The sequence below is a fragment of the Panthera leo genome, chromosome C2 (genome assembly GCF_018350215.1).
Source record: "Panthera leo isolate Ple1 chromosome C2, P.leo_Ple1_pat1.1, whole genome shotgun sequence".
Classification (NCBI taxonomy): Eukaryota; Metazoa; Chordata; class Mammalia; order Carnivora; family Felidae; genus Panthera; species Panthera leo.
Genome location: NC_056687.1, coordinates 77,539,660 through 77,563,178, shown reverse-complemented (window position 1 = coordinate 77,563,178; position 23,519 = coordinate 77,539,660). Strand labels below are relative to the sequence as shown.

The window sequence follows — 23,519 nt, the reverse complement described above, 5'->3', positions numbered from 1 at the left end:
AAAAAGGTAATCCTTCCTTGAGCCATTCCTAAAATAACTATCTTAGTAGCTGAGTCTTCCCAAAGTAATGACCTATTTGTAATTCTTTTCCTGTTCCTCACCACCCTCTTCTTTTTCTATCTCACCCCTTTTGTATTCTCTCTCTTGGATTAAGAACCACGTAATATAGTTTTTATTATTACACTTAAGTGTTGTGTTTTAGTTTAGAGAAGTCTATCTGATTATGATAAAATGGGTGTGTGTATGCTCTTCTAGGTATTTTAAAAAGACTACTGGTTATGGAATATTTTTACCCAATAAAACTATCCATTCAGATAAAAGTAAAGCTCCAGTTGTATATGCTATATCAAAAACTTTTTTAAAATGTTTTTCCCTAACATAAACAGGTGTTTTTGTTCGTTCGTTTGCTTTTTTTTGACATGCATTCAGTCAGGAATATATGGGAGAAAAGTAATCATATAAGGACTTCTTGGTCATGTTAATATTTGCCACTTAACTACTTTTGTTGGGACACTGTCCTAAATGATATACAGACACAATATCAGACAATTCTCACAAATGTCTCATGAAGATGGCATTAGTACCTCCAGTTTTCCAGAACCCACAGCCCAAGTGCCCTCCGCCTATAAGCTTCAGAGCAAGGATTTACACACAGAACTGATGATGAAACTGCACACGCCTTCTCACTCTGTGGTGCCAGAAGGTTAGGAACTGTGACTCCACCTGGGGCAAGGGTGCTGGAAACCCTTCAAGGAGCTGTTCTGCCCAACACTGTGGAATGCAAACTCCCTTGAGCAAACACTTGTTTAGCATAGTTTCACCAGTGGCCTGTCTGTCCAAGGTAGTCAACGAATATTAAAATAGTCCTCATAATAAAAGAGCACTCAGTCAACCGTGTAGCCTCCTTACTAAGGGGGAGGAGAATAGCTCACTTTCCCTGGAGGGCCTGAGAAAGATCGGTTTACAGGCGTCAGCATGGGGTGTGACCCTTCTTCTCTCCATCTTGGCGCTGGCACGTGCCTCGGGTGACCATCACCTCACATTAGCCCACAGTCTGGCCCGAAAATGTTACCACAGTGCCTTTTCTCCCCCACCCAAAACACACTCAGCCCTTTCACTGACCTGGCTTCTGATTGGAGGCTGGTTGCTTTGGATAATGACCTCCAGGACCCCTCTGTGGGTTACAGCCTGTTCGCGTTACTCTTACCACAACTTAAGACGTCTGCGGTGGGGTGTGAGGAAAAGTAAAAGACCGGTATTTTCACATCCCCAGGTACCAGAAGCTCAGAAGACTGACAACGTTCCAGCCACCTGAGTGGGCCCAGGGCTCGCAGCTGCCCATGTGTCCCTTCCAGACAGGCTGCTTGCTAAAATGAGGGATCTTCTTCAGTACGCCGCCTGCTTCTTTGCCTTTTTCTCTACTGGGTTCTTGGTTGTGGCCACCTGGACAGACTGTTGGATGGTGAATGCTGACGATTCCCTGGAGGTAAGAAGTCAGCACCTTCTTTTCCTGACCCAAGCCTGTCCAAATTTTCTCTCAGCCCCGCTGTCTCAGGATGCTTACTGGGGATAGAAATAATAGCCAACATGGATGGACTTACTCCTTACTTACTACTTACTGAGTCTTATGTTAGCTCATTTAATCCTCACAGCTGATCTATGAGGTAGGCATTGTTATTATCCCATTATATAGATGAGGTAACTGGATAATCCCTCTTTTTTCTTAAGGATAAATTCCCTTAAGTGTAACTACATAATCCCTGCCACTGAGTCTTCTAGAAACTCACCTCTTCCACTGCTGCTTATACTAAATTATAATAACATTCCAGTGACAGCCTTTCTCATAATCATTTTCTAATTTGGATGACAGCATTATGACTGGCCTCTCTTAGAGTGATAATCTAAGAAACTGAGTAATCAAGCTCAAGGTGTATAAAAACCTACCCATTTCCTACATAAGAGGAATTGTTATTTTAAGGTGCTTCCAAGTAGGAGCGAGAGGAAGAACAAATCTTTCCAGTGGGTCCCAAAGTATGGGGGACAGATATGGATTTAAGAAACTCTCAAAAATAAGTTGCTCTTGGAAGCCAACTGTTAACACAAATGAGTGAGTGGTTCACATTTGCAGATTTTATTTTTCTTACTGGAGAAGCTCAGAAAGAAACCATTTTGAAATTTACAGTAATTTCCTGCGGCTATAGGAATGTGAGGAAGGTAGAACTGATTAAAAATCAAATCTTCAAAATCAGCTACTATTCATTAGTGAGGTTTCAGAAAAAGTAGGTAAGAAAAGAAACAATATATCAGGAACTCAATGACTATGCAGCAACCCATTCTACTCTCTTACTTATATCCTGAGGGGAACAATTTGTTCTAACAAACGCTATAATATCACCTCTATGAAGTTTAGGAAAGATACCCAAGAGCTAGTTTATATATTTTTTTCTCCTAATTTTATTTATTAGACTCTCATGTTACAGTTAGAAACAGAAAGTAATGACCTTTCTATTCTGCTGTGTATTATTTTGGCTTGCTTTATTTATTTATTTATTTATATTTAGCTTTTAATTTTCCTCTGACTTCTACATGGCATTTCAAAACCAACAGAGTTAGAAATACTTCTTTAGAGCTAGAAAATTATGTGCCTGAAAATTGTGATAGAATTGAAATACTGCAAAGGATGTGTGCTATATGTGAGTCCAGTGATGTATTTTATCTGGCCTCGCATGTAAGTGGTGAATGAAAAAAAGAATGCCTTTTGAACAGTGCTAAGAGAAAAGTGCAGATAAAAATGTCTGCTGCCATTAGCTCCCCAGAATCCAGACTGCCAGTAGTAGGAGATTAATTTAGAAATATATTGGACTCTAGCACACACAAAATTATTTTTGAAAAATATGCAAAATCTCATCTAAAAGCACTGTTAAAATATTTTCTGAAACAATTTGAAAATCTTTCTGCTTAAGCCGACAGAAATACTAACTTCACTTGGCAAGAATGGAAGTTTTAGGAAGGGTCAGACCTTGCTGAGGGAGATTGAGAGTCCCGGCATTTAAAGCATTTTCTTGCTTGTATCTCAGTACATCCAACCAATTTGCCATCTGCTCTGTGCAAGAACACTTCTAGTTAAAATGAATGGTATGAGCAGTCCAGGTTATTCACCTCGAGTAAATCCTTGCTAACCTTGGACAAGAGTTAGTATTTCTTAGCTTCTTTCTTATTTCCCATATTTGAAACATACTATGCAAACATTCTCCAAGACGCTTCCACATTAAAAGAAATACTGTAACAAATGAGGCTTCTGCTCTCCAACAATCTCTATTTGTCAGTATTTTCAATGCGACAGGGACCTCTTGTAATAATTCCTCCTTCAGTTGGCCAATATATGAAGACATACAATTATCCACAGATTTCAGTGTTCTGATACCCACTGACTCAAGTCTGTTACTCTTGCTCCTTGCTTCCTTCCTTATGTATGTATCATTTTTGGTCCACATGAGCAGCTCACTTTAAACAACTATTGGACAAAAGTCAACACAGTAAAAGCGCTTTTAAAAAAACCCACCTGTGCAGTATTTAAGCAAAAAGGAGTATTATGAATTTTTAGCTTTGTTGGCTTTGTTAATCTTCTAGAGCGATGGAGATGGAAACTGGAAAATGGATTCAACAGTTCAATTCAACGTAACAAACATGGAATGTATGACATATAAAAAGTACTGGGCTAATCTTCCTAGGGGAGGCAAAGATAAAGCGGGAATGGGTCATGCCTTCTAGGAGTGGACATTTAGTAGAGAAAAAAGATACACATGGAACTATAATGAAAGGCATAGGCCAGTTCATATTTGAGAAAGAAATGAACAATATACCATTGAAGCAAAGAAGATAGAATGATTATTTCCTGTTGAGGACATTGAAGCTGGCCTCAGGGAGGAAAAGGCATTTGAGCAAAGCCTCCAAAAGGACTTCAAAAGGTAGAAATGGCAGCAGGGGCCTTCTAGACGAGAGGATACACGGCAAAAGTACAGAATGAGTAAAAACTCAAGGCTTGTTAGAGGATTAAGATGAATAACCGGGAGCACAAGGCAGAAAGAGCTCAAATACTCTTTTGTCTTACTACAGCATACTCAAAATAGTATAAAACATTATTTTGCCTTACTCATGCCTCCGTTGAAGAAAGTTCTTTGCATTAAGTAAAAATGTTAGGAGAAAAGAAATGGCACACAGATGGCAGAGTGCACAGCTCCAAACCAGGGACCAGGGGCCCTGCTCCTTCATTACTGATTCCTGTGTCTCTGGGAGGACTGATGCGGTGGAAAGATCTAGGGCTTCGAGATTATTCCAGCCTGTGTTCGCATCTTACCTGTCTTCCATTGAGCAAGCCCCAGCTCTGTCTTCAATTAGCTCAGTTTCTTCAATTAGAAGATGAAGTAAACTCCATAGTTTTAAGATCCTTCCTCAGTCTTCATGTTGTTTAACACAAGGACTCCTTGACTATGACTGTCTGTGATCCCAAAGTCATGGCCACTCACTGAAGGACCCATGGTGTCTACAGTCTCCCCAGAAACTTCCATCTGGAATCTAATGCAAACCTTCTCTGTTTCTCTGTTACTTCCTATGTTCTTCCTTCCATATTACTCCATTCCTCATTACTTATTTCTTCTTGTCCTTCCCTCCACCCTCTTTTTCTCGATACTTCCATTCTCCTTTTTTCCCTGTCTCCTTTCTTCCCTCTTCTACCCCTTATGCTCTTCCTCTCCTTACTTATTCTTTTTCCTTCCCATAATTTCCCCCTCATCTCTGTTTCCTTCCCTCTCTCTCTCTCCCTTTATTATTTTCTTTCTATCTTCTTTCATTCCACAAATACTGTCTGATACCTCTGTCCCCTGGGGTTGCCGTGCGAACAGGTTTGGAAGGAATATGTGACCTGGATCTACCTTGGGTTGTCCCAACATTACTGGGAGTTATGGGCAAGTAAACTGAAAGTTGCCATACGGTGTGACAAGCACCATGATAACAAATAACTCTGAGTGACTGGCTCACCCAATCTTAGAGAATGAGTAAAGGCACCCCAGAAGAAACACCTAGCATAGGACCTAAGGACAGGTGAGTAAGGAAGAAGTAGAGAGTATTGCAAGCACAGGAAATAGTATGGGCAGTGATCCAGGTATGAGAGTAATATATGTGTCTTTGGACTATGTCAGCATGGTAAGAATTTCCAATGTAGGTAGGAGACTATAGGAGCTTGGTCATCAAAGGCTTTGTGTTCAAGTAAAATATAGATCTTACACTGTAGTGAAAGGTGTTTCACTGTAAACAAATATGCACATGTGTTTTACAAATATCAATTGTTGTGGCTACTTATGGGGAAAGGTTAGAATGAATAGAAGGAAATGTAGGAGACTAATTGGGAGGTCTTTGCCGTAGAACAGGAGGGAAACATTGATGGCTTGAACTAGTGAGGCAGCAAGCATAGAGAGACGTGAAGATATGGGAAGCTCTAAAGAACTTGAATGGATAGGATTAATAAGTGCATGTGGAGAAAGGAGCTGATTCAAGGGACAAGCCAAGGTTGAAATCCACTTTACTGTTTTTAAGCAATTAGAGGAATGGTGGAGTCACTCACCAAGAGCTCAAATGGAGGAAAATGAGTCTCTGTACAGAAGTCATTAAGCAGCAATGTCCCTGGACCATCCCACTATTTTTTCCTCACTGAGATTTTTATACAGCACCTCGAGGGGGCCAGGAGTGAAATGCTTTCTAGTGGGAAAGTTCACAGGTTGGACTTGATGTGAGAGGACCCTAGATTAAATCCCACACTCCCAGGCAATACCTGTATGATTTTAAATAGCAGACGTTTAAATTGCTGTAAAGCACATTTTTTCTTCTGTAAAGGGAGGATAATAATGTAATAAGTGCCTTGTGAGGATTAAGCTTGTGAGCTTGTCCTAAAGCATTTACCACAGTCCTGGGCAAATACAAATCAGTCAATAAACGAGAGATATATTAGTGTCTATTTGCAGTTTATTGTTTTGTTTTTGTTCTGGAGGAGAAGATGACATTTTGTATAATGTTCACTGAAGGGAGAGATATGAGATTTAAGTTCTATCCCTGTGTTAGCTATTGATTCTCTTGGAGAAATTTTGTTCACTTCTCTGAGCTGTGGTTTGCCCATTTTTATACTTATGACTGTTTTTATCTAACCAGGGAATAAGAGCAAACAATAGAGACAAAGTAGCATAAGTTACCTATTAAATGCATTTTAAAAAGAAAAATAAAATGAATTATTATTATTAGTTTGTTAACTATATTAGAAGATATGAAATTCTTCATATACCACACTTAAATAAAAAAAAAGTAGTTTCTTGGCAAAGTTCTTTCAATTATCAGAGGGAAAGAATGTTTTCACAAGATTAATCCGTTTTCAGTTAATCTTGCGTTAATTATTTACTGAGAATTTGCTATACACCAAGCACTATTATGATTAAAATTTTATTACTTCAAATGAAGGTTTCTCACATTTGGATTTATTTTATCCCCATGATCAGGTTCTTCCCTGGGATTTCTAATTACATTAATGATGCCACAGTTGTTTTGGATATAAAATAAATATTAAAATTATCATACCTGCATGTACTCTGATTATATATATATATATATATATATATATATATATATATATACTGGTTTTACTTTCCCGACTCATTGCAAACTCATTCAGCAGACATTGGCGGCTACAAATATTCTCTTGTTCATCTCATGATCTCCTCCTCTTCACACCAATTTCCACATCATGGAAACTCATGATTCACATGAACTGACAGGGTGCATCTATTAAGATACTTGGCATGTTTATGAAAAGAATGAATATAATGCGATGTGATCTTTGGAAATCACACATTGAGCCATAAATGAAAAGTATCTCTGTGGGGAGACCACCACCATTTTCTAGGCAAGGCTTTTTAATCTTAGTACAATTTAAAATTGTTGAAGATATGGATTTCGTCCCTTTTTTTAAAAAAGCAGGAATAAAAATCTAATTCCCTGGGATGTACAATAAGGTTGGTGAAGAGTGTATTCTGGTCCAGAGAATATAGCTTTTTCTGCCTGGTGCTTTAAATAAAGACAGAAATGAAGAAAAGAAGAGAGGAAAAAGTAAACTAATATTTTATTACCATTCACTCAGCAAACACTGACCTGTCACAACCGATGCAGTAGTCATTGCAAAGTTAGGATGCCATGCTTTCATAAGCATTCTAAGATGATTAAACGTGTGATTTAAATAAATTAAACAATAAATGTTAAAACTGATATATTTAGGGGTGCCTGGATGCTTCAGTTGGGTAAGTGTCTGGCTCTTGTTTTCAGCTGGGTTCATGATCTCATGATTCGTGAATCTGAGCCCCACATCAGGCTCTGAGCTGACAGAGCAGAGCCTACTTAGGATTCTCTCTCCCTCTCTCTCTGCCCCTCTCTCACTCGTGCACTCTGTCTCTCTCTCAAAATAAATAAATAAACGTAAAAAAATAGAAATGTTTAGTTCAAATATGTAAATTGGGTAATATAACCATGAAGACCATTTTACCTACTAAGTAAGTATTATCTCGTTCTTGCCATTTTTACTTTTAGCCAGCCTCCCACAAATAAACAGGCAGAACTAAACCAAATGTATTTCAGCAAATAACTCGTGGCACATAAATGGAGAGGAAAGGAAAGGTAACATCTATTATGCTTACTTTAATCTTGCTTCTTTACCTTTATAAATGACTGTTTTGAGTTCTTTTAGACCTTGGGATAGTTTTATATATATATATATATATATATATATATATATATATATATATATATATTTGAGAGAGAGAGAGCATGAGTGGGGAAGAGGGGCAGAGGGAGAGATAGAAAGGGAGAGAGAATCTTAAGCAGGATCCATGCTCAGCATTTATCCCTACATAGAACTTGATCCCAGGACCCTGGAATCATGACCTAAGCCAAAATCGGGAGTCATACACTCAAGTGACTAAGCTACCCAAGTGTCCCAATAATATAAAATATTAAAATGAAAAGTTCAGAATCCTGGTATAAAAAAACTCAAATGCATTTCATGTTGAAATTGTCTCAAGTATTAGTAGTAAAGTATGTTATTTACTATGGAATTATTAAGGTTTTGCATCTTAATGAGTATATTTAAGTAAATACTGGTAACAGCTAAGTTGTATCTTCCGTATTAAAGAACATTAACACAAGAATGGTAAAGTGGTGTGAAAAGCATAAATTCCTATAATAGGTGTGTGCAAGGTGGTTTTTAAAATAGTACATCTTCATGGCTTATTCTACTTTTCTTTTGGGTTTTGCATACTTCTCTCTCTATGTATTATATTTACACACACATCTCAGTGCATATGCACTTATAACTTAATGAGCATTGACAAAGAAAAATCTTATTTTATAGTGGCCAGCCAACAATACATATTTATTCAAACTATTGAGTATATAAATATATTTTTCCCCACACAGCTGGAAGAAAAATAAATGCCGATTAATTAAAGTATTTTTAAGTTTCTCTAATTCCCAAAAGATATATAAAATACATGGAGGCAAGACAAACATCCAGTACTACAGGAAACAAGACAAGGCAGGCAAAATTATATGTTGCTGTCTGTAAATATTTCCAGAGTGACAAGGAAAAAAAAATGGCAAAGACAAGGGTAGAGAAGCCTTAATGGGAAGTTGCTAAAGAGATGGGAATAGGAAATCCCAGGATTAAGGAACTAATTTAGGATACTATAAATTCAACAGGGAAGAGACGTGGTCAGTATGGTGTCCTAAAGAATTTTCTGAGTGGTATCCTGCTCATCCCGTGTCCTGTGGTAAACACTTACTTCCCAGAGCTGGTCGAGTAGATAGGGTCCAGCCTGAAAATAAATCAGTATTAACTCTATAGTCTAAATCATAATTCTTTGACTCCCAGATTCAGCTGTTTTATCCATTCAGTCAAGTCAGAAGCATATATTAAGCACCAGTTGTGCATAGAGTGTATCAGTAACCATTATCTAAAGACAGATAGTTAATGTGAATTTTAAAAAGTGACCAGGGCGCCTGGGTGGCTCAGTCGGTTGGGCTTCTGACTTTGGCTCAGGTCATGAGCTTGCTTTCGTGATTTGGAGCCCGTGTCAGGCTGTGTGCTGACAGCTCAGAGCCTGGAACCTGCTTCGGATTCTCTCTGCCCCTCCCCTGCTCGCACTCTGTCTCTGTCTCCGTCTCTCTCTCAAAGGAAATAAAGATTCAAAAAAAAAGAAAGAAAAAGTGACCAATTTTTTTTTCTTAATAAACATCTTTTGAGCATCCATTATGTTCCAAGCAGGAGGGTCTGTAAGCTCCTTGAAGCGAGGTGCCATACCTTTCTTGGACTTTGCTTTATCCCCAGCATTTTGTTAGTCTGTTGACTGGCACATGGCAGATCTTCAATGAATATAGTTTGAAAGAGGACAACAGACAGACTTGGGAGACAGATGTCTGCAAATGCACAGAAGAATAGTAATGCAATATTGTAAATACTATAGAAAATATGGACAGATTATGGTATGATCTAGGAATAAATTAACCCTAGCTGGAGAAACTGGGAGAACTTCTTGGAAGAAGGAGTATCTTTGAAGTGCCATTTGAAGGATAGGTAGAAATTTGACAAATTGAAGGCAAAGGGAGTCATTCTCATTATTATACACAAGGAGTGAGAAAGTTAAATGCTGTTAGGAACCAGGTAACCAACATCCTTGAGAGAGGCAGATTGGGGGAGGAGGGAGGAGGAGGAAAACTGTGAGTACAAGCCCCATCTAAAGGAAGCAGCCAGTCCCTTGGTGCTAATCATTGTTATGTGGGACTGAGGAGTCCAGGTGGCCAGCATGACTAAGTTGCCAAAGGAAAGCAGAAATATGGACTGTTCTATAAGATCTCTGTTTTACTATTGTAATGAAATAATATTAAGAGATTTATGCCAGCCTCATGTTTGTGACTTGTGCTTTTATTGTTACATCTTGGATAAACTGAGTTCTCCCCATTTAGGAGATAATCTCCTCACGTCAGGACAGATATTCATTGAAATAATATAGAAATCCCTCTAGTATCATTATCTGTATTTATTAATGTATAAATTGCATGTTAAAAGAGTAAGCTTAAAATTGCAATCTTCTATTTTGAATGACCTTGCAAGATAAGAATTATTAGTTAACATTTTGCATTTTTGCCCTTTAAGAAAGGTTAATCATAATATTTGAAGCATCAGTCTCCTTTTTAAACAGAACCTTGTCTTAAAACTTTTAAGAATTTAGATTTACTTGCCTTTGAGAGAGTTCTTAATAAGCCTCTGTATAACACAGGAATAAGTAAGTGAAGATTATATATTAGAGCCAAGGAGGGCTTCCCTAAATATGATAAATACCATAAAAAATTTTAACCTTGTCTTTGTGCACAAAGGCACCTTTAAGGGTGTCTCCAGTAAGTGCTATATTAACACAGAAGTTTAGTTAATTACAGCCACTATTCTCACGTACCTTAACCGAGTGTGAATACCAAGCAATCTAATAGTGTGCCCCTGAGCATTAATACCTAATGAAATTAGATTCCTGTTTCCTCTAATGAGCTCATTGCTTTTCTAAATATGGTCATTGCAGGTAAATGATCAATAGCCTTGAAAATGACACCACTGTTGGATTATTTTGCCAAGAGACTCTTTTTTAGTGTAAAATGAGTTTCCTACATATATATCTCAGGTTCCTTTCTAAATAACCTCATATATAAAAAGAAATACCACAGTAGGAATGTTTGTTTGTTTGTTTTAATGGGGCTATGTTAGACAGAAGGAATTATGGACAGTCACTGTCTAATTATGGAACAGTGACTTCAAATCCGTATAACCTAGCTCTAGTTGGTATAAACTGGATCCAGTATGTTCTTGTTAATTGAGGGACTGAACAGGAATAAGCTATGAGAAGTCCTGTTTTCTATTTCAGTATAACAGTTCTGTACCAATCATCTCTACTGTATTTGTCTCCTAGGGCTGCCATAACAAATTACCACAATTTGGTGGCTTAACACAAGAGAAATTTATTCTCTTGCAGTTCTGGAGGTTACAAGTTTGAAATCAAGGTGTTGACAAGGCTGTGCCCCCTCTGAAGGCTCTAGGGGAGAATCTGTTCCTCTCCTCTTCTGGCTTCTGGTCACTACTCCATTCCTTGATTTACAGCCACATCACTTCAATCTCTGCCTCTCTGGTCATAGTACCTTCTTCTCTATGTGTCTCTCATTAAAACACTTGTCATTAAATTTGGGGTCCACCCTGGTAATCCAAGATGATCTCATTACCTCAAGATCCGTAACTTCACTACATATGCAAAGTCCCTTTTTCCTTTTTTTTTAAATATGAAATTTATTGTCAAATTGGTTTCCATAAAACACCCAGTGCTCATCCCAATAGGTGCCCTCCTCAATACCCATCACCCACCCTCCCCTCCCTCCCAACCCCCATCAACCCTCAGTTTGTTCTCAGTTTTTAAGAATCTGTTATGTTTTGGCTCCCTCCCTCTCTAGCCTCTTTTTTTTTTTTTTTCCTTCCCCTCCCCCATGGCCTTCTATCAAGTTTCTCAGGATCCACATAGGAGTGACAACATATGATATCTGTCTTTCTCTGTATGGCTTATTTCACTTAGCATCACCCTCTCCAGTTCCATCCATGTTGCTACAAAGGGCCATATTTCATTCTTTCTCATTGCCACGTAGTACTCCATTGTGTATATAAACCACAGTTTCTTTATGCATTCATCAGTTGATGGACATTTACGCTCTTTCCATAATTTGGCTATTGTTGAGAGTGCTGCTATAAACATTGGGGTATAAGTGCCCCTATGCATCAGTACTCCTGTATCCCTTGGGTAAATTCCTAGCAGTGCTATTGCTGGGTCATAGGGTAGATCTATTTTTAATTTTTTGAGGAACCTCCACACTGTTTTCCAGAGCATCTGCACCAATTTGCATTCTCACCAACAGTGCAAGAGGGTTCCTGTTTCTCCACATCCTCGCCAGCATCTATAGTCCCCTGATTTGTTCATTTGAGCCACTCTGACTGGCATGAGGTGGTATTTGAGTGTGGTTTTGATTTGTATTTCCCTGATGAGGAGCGACGTTGAGCATCTTTTCATGTGCCTGTTGGTCATCTGGATGTCTTCTTTAGAGAAGTGTCTATTCATGTTTTCTGCCCATTTCTTCACTGGATTATTTGTTTTTTGGGTATGGAGTTTGGTGAGTTGTTTACAGATTTTGGATACTAGCCCTTATCTGATATGTCATTTGCAAATATCATTTCCCATTCCGTTGGTTGCCTTTTAGTTGGCATTTCCCACTCCGTTGGTTTTGTTGATTGTTTCCTTTGCAGTGCAGAAGCTTTTTATCTTCATGAGGTCCCAATAGTTCATTTTTGCTTTTAATTCCCTTGCCTTTGGGGATATGTCAGGTAAGAAATTGCTGCGGCTGAGGTCAGAGAGGTTTTTTCCTGCTTCTCCTCTAGGGTTTTTTGATGGTTTCCTGCCTCACATTCAGGTCTTTATCCATTTTGAGTTTGTTTTTGTGAATAGTGTAAGAAAGTGGTCTAGTTTCATTCTTCTGCATGTTGCTATCCAGTTCTCCCAGCACCATTTGTTAAAGAGACTGTCTTTTTTCCATTGGATATTCTTTCCTGCTTTGTCAAAGATTAGTTGGCCATATGCAAAGTCCCTTTTTCCAAAAAAGATAACATCCATACATCCATAGGTTCTGGGGATTAGGACTTGGACAGATCTTTGGTGGGAGAAGTGAGGGGGGGGGCATAATTCAACCCATCATACCTACCCTTCTTCACTTTGATTGTGGTTAGTTAGCAATGTTGAACACTGTCACTACTCAGGTGGTTACGATGTTTAAGTACTTTACTAAGATCACTTATGAGCAAATCATTTATATTGTGTGTTTGTAATTTTTTAATTCTTATAACTATCCTAGCACTATCTCCTTTACGCAGATAAGAAGATTGAGGCTCAAAAAAAGGTAAGATCTTGCCCAAAGATACAACACATTTAAAAAGTATCAACTTAGATTTAAAGTCTATACTTTTTTAGTGGCAGCTTAAATTGCATGCATATCTAACTTGAGATGCTCACATCCATCATTAAAAAATTGGTATGTTAACTTTCACAAGGTAGATCTGTGTTAAATTTTTGGTTATTGCAGTTCCTAAGGCAGATAATATCCCCAAAGCATCCCTTCAGTTTTAACCTTAGGAAGAGCAAGCCAAAGTGAAGGTTTGTAGAATAATAGCCGTAGGACAAGATTAAAGTTAGGGTTTATAACCCTTCACCCCAAGCTATCTTCTCATTTTCAGTGCTGGAGTACTCTAGCCTGAAACGGATTTGGAATTTCTTAAAATGGGTTTTAAGTATACTGCGGTGCTTAAGAACAAGCACACAGATTGCCGTATTTGTGAACTATGCTTGCTTGGGGTTATCACTTACCTTTTATATTCCTCATTCTCCTTATTTGTAAAATAGCTGATAGTAATTGATGTCTCACAGGAGCAGTTAAGGAATAAATGGGATAATAATATACTTAAATAGTAACTGCTTCACAGTATGGACTCAATATAGATTTATTATTACTGATTATGTGTATTTTACCTATAAAAGGACAATAGAAGTACAACATTGACATTTGTAGTGGAAGAACAAGCAGTAAAGTTTTATTTGGCACACAATACAGCTGCAAGGTAGAGCACCAAGCAAAGCTTCAAAGCACAAACATTCCCTGATACGGTTTCCTTTTGCAGATCAAAGGGTTTTACGTCCCTTCCTTTCTTCTTCACACCAATTTTAATCTCCCCGCTTTGGCATTTCTCTTCCCACATTGTTATTTAGTCTTTCTTTAAGGAAAAAAAAAATAAGTTTTTATTTTCCAAGATAATTCTTGGTTAAATTTTACTAAACTATTCCCAGAATCCCAAGGTAATGTGAATCTGTAATTGAATCAGGACAAACAATCATATTAGCTCTGTTCCATATGCATGAGCTGTGTCAAGAATACTTGAAACTATTTCCCATTGGCATGTTTACAATTTTAGGAAATCTTTTGTGACGTGCAGCTTACAGATAAAACATGGAATGGCTCTGGGCACTGGTATCTTTTAGCTCTAGGTGGACACTTAGAATCATCTGCACTATGATTCTAAGTAAAAGTGGTTTCCAGCTGTCAGGTTCTATGACATTAATGCTCAGTTCGTTCACATTCATATCATAGCTGGAACATTTGTAATGTGTCAGTGGAGCAAAGAGGAAGAAGCTGTGGGTCTTTATATTTTATTTGTTGCTGTCCTGAGGTATGGCATTCTTTGGCAATTATTGTAAAATTGTGAACTTCATATACAATAATGCCTTTCTTCATGGGACTCAGTGTTTATCGGGGTGAAAAATTAATGTACATTCTTAATAGACTCAGGATGTCAAGAGTTAGCATTTATTGTTTTTTTTATTTATTTATTTATTTATTTATTTATTTATTTATTTATTTTTGATGAAAAATGTCAGCAGAGGAAAAGTGACATAAATTGTCTCCATGTGAAACCATGACTCCACGATCGAACCAGCCATAGACATTTGCCTATATGTAATGAAGACTTTATCTAGTTAGGTACCACTGCCCCCCCTCCCCACCCCATCAGGAAGTGAATTCATTTCCTGGTGGAGAAAGCCTTTAGTTGTTAGTGCTTAAGGGAAAATACTGTAAAACACATTGTGTTTGTTGTAAATGAAATTCTGATCACGCTTGCAACCAATGTACTTTACTATCAAACGCACAACAGCCGAGGTCTTCCTTTGATCCAGGGGAACTAGAGTGTGCCTGCATGAGTTGTTTCACACAGTGTCTTCTCCCAACATCTAGGTGAGCACCAAATGCCGAGGCCTCTGGTGGGAGTGTGTCACGAACGTTTTTGATGGGATTCGCACCTGTGACGAGTATGATTCTATCCTTGCCGAACACCCCTGTATGTATGCCTTAGACAACCCCCTTGCCAGGGAGGGATCCCAAACAGGTTTTCATTGTGTGTGTGTGTGTGTGTGTGTGTGTGTGTGTGTGTGTGTCTCCAGAACTATGGTAAAGTTCTGTCTCATTTTAAATGTTTCCATAAAAAGTTCAGAAACGTGAATTGAAACACGTTGGGCATATTTTATCTTTTTCCATGTTGTATACATTCTTTTAAGGTAAAAATATTAACTTCTTCATCTCTGCCCCCTCCCCCCAAATACCTGGCAGAGTGTCTTACACACAGTAGACTTAAAGTAAACACTTTTTAAATTGAGATGAATTCTTCAGGTTGTGGTTACTGGAGGATTAGAATTGACACATTAGATGAAAACCATTTCAGAGATGTCTTTTAGCTGTGATGTAAGTCAGATAGGAAGTTGACATTAATTCATTGAGAGAGTTGCTGAGAAAGAGAGAAGGTGGAAACAGAGGGGGCAGAGACAAAGAGAAAAACAGACATGGAGATAGGCAAAGAGAGACACACAGATTATAGGATCAGGGAATGAAAAGAATCAATACATATGACACACAATTAACAGAAATAGTAAAGCCAGCTCCTTCTTCTTCCTAACCTTTAGCTTTAAATTTTAATTAGGTGTTAACAAGGTCCATATTTCTATGAATAAAGAGATTTCATAGATGAAAAAATGTTATCATTGATTCTCTCAGTTTTTCTCCACAGCAGATATTTATTTATTTAGAACATTGAATCATGCCAAGAAATACTGGTGCTGTTGTTAAAGCTAATTGGTTTTGGTCTCCTTCAAAGCAGACGGGGTATGGTAGAGCCTGGCAACTTCTTTTCTGAAGATAAATGAAAAGCAAATGCTTGGAATGTGACTTTTCCCCTGGACAGCTATTTCAGTCCAGGGATAAGCACTTAAAAGGAGCAGTGCTCTAAAATATCTTCTTCTGCTATTTAGGATTTGAGTGTTTTTTTTTAACCTAATTCATAAAGCCTATATTTCATTTTTTTTTGAAACTTCTTAATTCTTTCTCTTTTTCCCTCCTTGTGGTAACCTACTTCTATCCACGAAAAAGCATGATTTGGTCAATAAAAATGTAAGTTCATGTGGACACTAGGCTATTCCAGAAATGCGGTGCTATGGTGGGAGCGGAGAAAAAAAAATAAAGATAAAATATTTCAAACTTGTAAATGTTGTTATGTACATTTATACAAGAATAACAGAAAATCACTCATAAGCTTACTGCACAGAGAACACTGCTGATTGTATTTTTAAATATTTATTTTTTTTAATCTTTTGCCTGCACTAGCTCACATTTTAAAATATGTTCTTACCTATTAATTTCAAATAATATCTTAAAAAGTAATTACTTTTGTTTAAGAAATTCCATCATATGCTTAGAGACTACATGTATTCTAAGAAAATAACAACTATACCCTCTAAGTTAGGATATTACCTATAAAATTTTATTTTTAGTCTTTGATATCTTTTATAGAATCACAATTAGATAACTTTTCCCACTGTCCTATGGGCCTAGGATATACAGACCGAGACAAAATTTTTTTTTCAGGGCTCTTGTTGATATAGTTAATTTGAGTTCCCTTTTCTCCAGTCAGAATATTTAACATTATTCTAGCAGCCTGTTCTCAGACAATACCTGGGAAAAAAAAATTCCTGGTTCATTAGCATTAGCAGTCTGCCTGCAGAACTGCCCTCTTAGAACTGGACAGGCCATAAGGCTGGCTGGATAACACCATAGACATGAGTCCTGGAGTTCTACAGAGCATCAGAAATCATGCTATATGTGGGATCAAGGCTTGGAGAGGGGAAAACCAGGGTCACGATTTCAAGGTGTCCCATCCAAAGGCAATCCTGGCCCTGTTGGTCCCAGGTCCAAAAGGGACTTAATATTTAAGGAAGGCACTCCAAAGTGTGGGACTGCTTGGCTTGGGGTGCTGAGTAGGAGACCCACTTCTATATATATAGCCTAGTTAGGCACATATTTTTCTCTTTCTTGAAATTTGAGAAAAATAAGCCTTAGATTTGGCCTAAATTAGAAATATAAATCTAAATTTTTTGAAATAATGCCATATATTAAGATCTTAAATATTCACCTATTAATCAGGTAAAAGCTGATTTTATGCATTGATTTCCTCTCTTAGATGGATTATAAAGGTATTTTTTTATTTTAAATAAATTGGCCACATTTTACAAGCAATCTATTACTAATCAGCCCTAAATTTATCTCACCACTGCAGAAGAATTATTTAAAATACAAGGAAGCCCCCATCACTATGAAAATAAAACATAATTACAATACCCTCAAAAAGAATAAATTGTATTCCTCCTTTCCATTAGCGAGCTAAAATAGTAGTAGTTTTGACATCAGGTAATTAACCCTTCATTTCTGACAAAATTTCCCATTTTTAAGGTACCATAACCGAGACTCACAGTTCAAGAGGTTTTCACATTTGAAGATGCTTCCACTGCAGAAGATGATTGCTACTATTCCACTTCTACTTACCTAATACCCTCTTCCCTGGACCTTCTACCACATATTCTCATTGGCCATAGTTGAAATTTGCTCAGTTGACAGTGCAAGATTAAAGGGTTAAGATGGAATGTTGGCCAAGAAGGGTCACCCCTGGAGGCGATGAAAAAGAATATGATCTGGCCTTTAGAAGTAGTCTTCGACTAAATAACAGAAGCTCTGTAGCTCCTCCTCCTTCTAAAGAGATGGCTTTAGAAGAGATGGCTCCCATTAGCTTGAATGGGCAAAAGACATCTTGAATCATTTTATCCTGCTCCCCTGTACCAAATTTTAACCAGTTATTTTAAGTATATTTTTCAATGGAACTTCAAACAACTGTAGTGATCATTTATTTCTTAAATATTCATTGGGCAACTTCTGCAGAATAGATACTCTACTTTCAATTGAGTATTCAGCTATAATACTTGTGAACAAGTCTCATTCCAGAACAAGAAACAAACAAGGAAAAAGGTATTTAGTGTACACGATAGGCCAAGCATTTTGCTAGGGGGCCGACAAGTCTAAGTAATAATCAGTGCTTAAACAAATAATAATACCGATAATCTCATGATATTTTTGCATTTTATGAAAAAAAAATCCAAGTTCATGCAAATTTAAATTCTAATTCAATAGGCATTTGTTAATGTATGTAATTATCTGGTTTTTGGATACCTCGACATTAACATGTTTCCTTCCTCTGACCATGATTTAACCACATGCCCTGATCTTCCAGTGAAGCTGGTGGTAACTCGAGCGTTGATGATTACTGCAGATATTTTAGCTGGATTTGGATTTATCACCCTGCTTCTTGGTCTCCACTGTGTGAAATTCCTCCCTGATGAGCCATACATCAAAGTCCGCATCTGCTTTGTTGCTGGAACCATATTACTAATAGCAGGTACTCTCTGCACTAGGGATGGGGGTAGAGGTGCTCATCTACAGTCTTGAGATGAAGGAGGATGCTGTTGTGAAGCAGTTCATTTTTTTTAAGTTTATTTATTATTAAGTTTTGTTCCAGAGAGAGAGGAAGAGCACACGTGCACATGTGCAAATGAACAGGGGAGGGGCAGAGAGAGGGGCAGAGAGAGAATCCCAAGCAGGCTCCACAGTATCAGCGCAGAGACCAATGTGGGGCTCTATCTCATGACCCTGAGATCATGACCTGAGCCAAAATCAAGAGTCAGTCACTGAACCGACTAAGCTATACAGGTGCCCTGTGAAGCTGTTCATTTTAACATCATATGTGACTTGCTTTTCTAGATTGAAGGAATAAGGAGCACATCAGCCCTTCTTTCTTCAGCTGTGAAATCAGATAATTAATTTTTTGTTACGATGTTAGATGAAAGTTTATTGAAGTCCTCAAACTATTTTTAACCATTTAAAAAGTTATATAATGGTTTAAAATTTTCAAATAATTTATTTTTTATTATTCTTGAAGTTAAATCCTAAAGTCCCAAGGTCCCATCTCCTTACCTGTACCCACTGTAAGAGTAGGCAATTCTTTAGCAATTCTTTAGCAACTAAGTTGTGCCAAGTCCTATGTCAGGTTTTCTTATGTGCCAACCCATCTGAATGTAAATGTAACAATAAGCAGATTATATCTCCACTTAAGAGGCAGATGAATAAATGGAATTCTGAAGGATAATAAATCAAGCATGACTTATAAACAAGTCAAGAAGCACTTTACATGGTGTTTATTGATGAAAAAGCATCATTAAATTCTGTCATTAAATTCACTTTAGTCTTTCTCTGTCACAATATGATGTCTTCTTAAGACCTGAATGCAAGTTGGGAGAAAATACACTGTCCAAGAGATCAAAGTGCAGGAAGATTGAAAACCAATGGGCACACCCCCAGAGAGGAAACTATCTTTTTTTTTAATGGTAGTAGTGAAAATTTAGCAAAGCAAATATAAGTGATAACTTCACCAGGAAGTATAAAATGAATGGATAGGGATTTTGGAATTAAAAATACTTGCAGAGGTGTCTGGCTGGCTCAGTCAGTAGAGCATGCAATCTTGATCTCAGAGTTGGGAACTCGAGTTCCACGTTGGGGGTAGAGTTTACTTAAGAAAAATTTTTTTTAGGGGCACCTGGGTGGCTCAGTCGGTTAAGCGTCCAACTTCAGCTCAGGTCATGATCTTGCTGTTCCCGAGTTTTAGCCCCACATCGGGCTCTGTGCTTACAGCTCAGAGCCTGGAGCCTGCTTCAGATTATGTCTTTCCCGCTCTCTCTCTCTCTTTGACCCTCCCCCACACATGTCTGTCTTTCTGTCTCAAAAATAAACATTAAAAATTTTTTTTTAATTTTTTTAATACTTGGAGATATATATGTGTGACTTTTTACCTTAGGCCAGTTTCTTAACTGGTCTTCTTTACTTGATCTGCAAAAGAAGGCCACGTCCCAGCAATAAAATCTATTCTGAATTGCTGTTGTAAAGATCCAGTGTGGACAGAGTGAGCCCATAGCAGAGAGCCTAACCCATCACACAGTCAAAACTGGGGCCTCCCTGAATTTTTTCACACAAGCATTGAGTCAAGGCCTGATGATCCTTAGGTTGTATTAAAAAACCATAAGAACTTAGTAAGTTTTCCTTTTTAAGACATTTATTCTCATGTCTAGGTTGGCCTAGTGATAACATAGAGCTTTTGTATGTAACCATGTGTTTTATTTAACAAATTTAAACAAATGCATACAGTTTTGTTCCAGAATACTTTCTGAGATACCACTATATATGCCACTTTTGATTTAAAAAAATAAAAATCAGCTAAATTTTAAAATATGAGTTGATGAAAAATTCCCTATAGGAATGGATGAAGAAATGATGAAATTAAATTTCCAGATATTGCCAAAGGCTTGAAACCATCATTTGAAATTACTATGCCAAGTGTACCTGGGTGGCTCAGTCAGTTAAGCCTCTGCCTCTTGATTTTGGTTCAGGTTATAATCTCATGGTTCATGAGTTTGAGCCCCACATTGGGCTCCGTGCTGGTGGTGTGGAGCTTGCTTGGACTTCTCTCTCTTTCTCCCTCTCTCCAATCCCTGCCCCCCCACTCACTCTGTCTCTCAAAATAAATAAACCTAAAAAGAGAAGAAATTAGATATATATTATATAATTATATTATATTACATATAATAAATATATGTAATACATGAAATACTAACACCATACATATATATAAATATATATGACATGCTATTTTCATATGGTATAAAATGAAATATATGCATATTTCATATATATATGTATCTATGTGTGTTATATGTATATATAATTTTACATAATCTCTTTCTAAGTTTTAAAAAAGGAATTTCCATCTTAAACCCATAGATTAGAAGTACTGTAGAAAATAGGTGGTAATTTATACCCTGTTATCTAAAGGTTATGTGTTCATTATCTGTCCTTAAACTTCTTGCATTAAACAACTGGGAAAATAATGCAATGAAATGGTGACTTAAATACATATCACAGACCCCCTAGAAAAGAATGTGAAACACCATTTTCACATAGCATTTTGTCCTATAGCTCCTCACCTTTTTTTTTCCTGCACCTTAGCACTGATGTGCAATTTATACCTTTAAAGCAAGCAGACTCTACTGGCATCATTCCAAGCCAGTCAAATTGTCAGATAGACTAATTTGGGGGGTTAAATTTTGTTTAAAAGGAATAAAATTTCTTAGTTTGTTCTCTCATGGTGTGTGGGTAGTAGGTAAGAATTTATTTTAAAATAAAGACAATTTTTACTCCAGTTATTTGTTTTTAAGCCCAACAGACTAAGATTATTGACTTCAAAAAACATAGTTTCCATATGGGTGCTGATTATGTAGCTGACACAGCTTTAATTGTGGGTCCAGAGGGTGGGGCAGAGAAGAATAGAATATTCTTAAAGATATATACTTTTAATTAAAAAATCAATAGAGTGAATGTATGCTGTGTATTATTTGTCTTCGATTTTGTGTTCTTTCTTTTTTTCTGTTGTTTTTCATATTTCCTTTTACACAGCATTCAAAATAACATGTGAGAGAGGAAAATTAAAGAAAACCACAATGATCATTTTAAGTTTACACAAACAGATGAACACTGCATTTTAAAATTTTTGTATTTCTCTTTATGTATAAACTGATACATAATTTGGAAGAAACACAAAATAGAAAGCAATTATTATTGCCCCTCCAAATGATTATTATCCCTGTCTAAATGATGCCATCCATTTTGGGTAGCAGTCCATGAACTTACATTTGGAAAGCCTGTATTATTTTAGCAACTTTTCTTTCTTTCAGGTGCCCCAGGAATCATTGGTTCAGTGTGGTATGCTGTTGATGTTTATGTAGAACGTTCTTCTCTGGTTTTGCACAATATATTTCTTGGCATCCAATATAAATTTGGTTGGTCTTGCTGGCTTGGAATGGCTGGGTCTCTGGGTTGCTTTTTGGCTGGTGCTGTCCTGACATGCTGCTTATACCTCTTCAAAGGTAAGAACAAAATAAAATAGCACACTTACTTGCCTCCATTATCAGTCTTCCCAATCTGGTAGAAACAGTTCTCACCAGTGCGAAATAATGTTGCTTACTTGATCCCTACCTCTTATAAAAAATGACACTTGAGAAGTTTCTGTTGTTCAAGGAAAACTGATTTGCAATATTCAAGCCTCATACCTCATAAGTGGTATATTGGGTGGAAAAAAAACACACCTATAACTGTATCCAATATCTAAATATATAATGATGATTTTAATGTGTTCATAATCTTATATATCTAACTTCATCTAATCTACTAAATTTATATCTAGAGTTAAACAGAGAAGTAGACTGAGAGCCAAGTCAAATATTTGTTGTTAAAAAATATAATGCATTACTATTGGGTTTCTAAAAATATTGTTAAAAAGCAAGAAAATCCATCTCCTCATCAGGAAAGAAGGAAGGAGGGAAGGAAGGAAGAAAAGAGAAAGGAAGGAAAGAAGGAAGGAAGGAAGGAAGGAAGGAAGGAAGGAAGGACAGAAGAGAAGGAGGAGAGAAAAAGAAGGAAAGTACCTAAGCTTTTAATCTAAAAATAACTTTCCAGATGAAAATCTTAGATTTTATTCTAAGGTTCTTCTTAGATGATTCCTTCTTAAAAGTATTTATATTTTTGTCTCTTTATGAGAAGAATGTGTAAAATGGCATTTTTCCCCAAAGTTCACTGAATCATAATTATTTCTATACAACTACATTTATCTCTTTCCAACAGATGTTGGACCTGAAAGGAACTATCCGTATTCCATGAGGAAAGCCTACTCAAATGCAGCTATTTCCATGGCCAAGTCATACGTAGCCCCTCGGACAGAGACCGCCAAAATGTATGCCGTGGACACGAGAGTGTAAAGTGCCACACATCAGTCTGTGTATATATGTTCCTGAAATGATCAATCAATATGTTTAGGTTAATACAATAGCAGGTTGATCTAGGAGCACTTACTTAGTCCTCATGTTCAACTAAGTTAATTGCTCAGCTTAATGAGGAAGTTTGATTCTGCTATCACTGCTCTTTTTCTGTTATTCCCATATTCTCCTTCCTTTCTACCCTCCTCTTGCACATGCTCACATACACTTGCCCTGTATTTGCAGATAAGGTTGCTAGGATATACAAATGTTTGTTTGTGATTTCATATTGCTATTAGAGATTGTGACATGGTGATATTCAAGTAAAATGATACTTTAAACCAGAAAGCAACCTTTAAAAGAGGCCAGAGATTCTAATCTTTGAAGGTATTGACAGCCTCTTAGCTCCTTCTCTGGCTTTTGGTTCATTCTTTGTGTTCTCAACTGAGTTATTTGATAACTTTGAAGATGATTTTCCACATTTAAACTAGTATATCAAACCCTACTGTTACTCTGACTCTGTTAAAACAGAAAAAAGAAATTAACAGCTTCATCTACCAGCTGCTGGTGGAA

General features: G+C 37.2%; 1 protein-coding gene across 1 annotated transcript; it reads left to right on the top strand.

The window, feature by feature from the left end:
- The first annotated feature begins 1,156 nt into the window (after positions 1 to 1,156).
- On the top strand, positions 1,157 to 22,949 carry CLDN16 (claudin 16). Its single transcript, XM_042903638.1, is given in 7 exon segments — positions 1,157 to 1,300; positions 1,303 to 1,350; positions 1,352 to 1,486; positions 14,950 to 15,052; positions 18,323 to 18,487; positions 21,870 to 22,061; positions 22,816 to 22,949. Coding segments are annotated over 7 exon segments (921 nt in total).
- Positions 22,950 to 23,519: the final 570 nt, after the last annotated feature.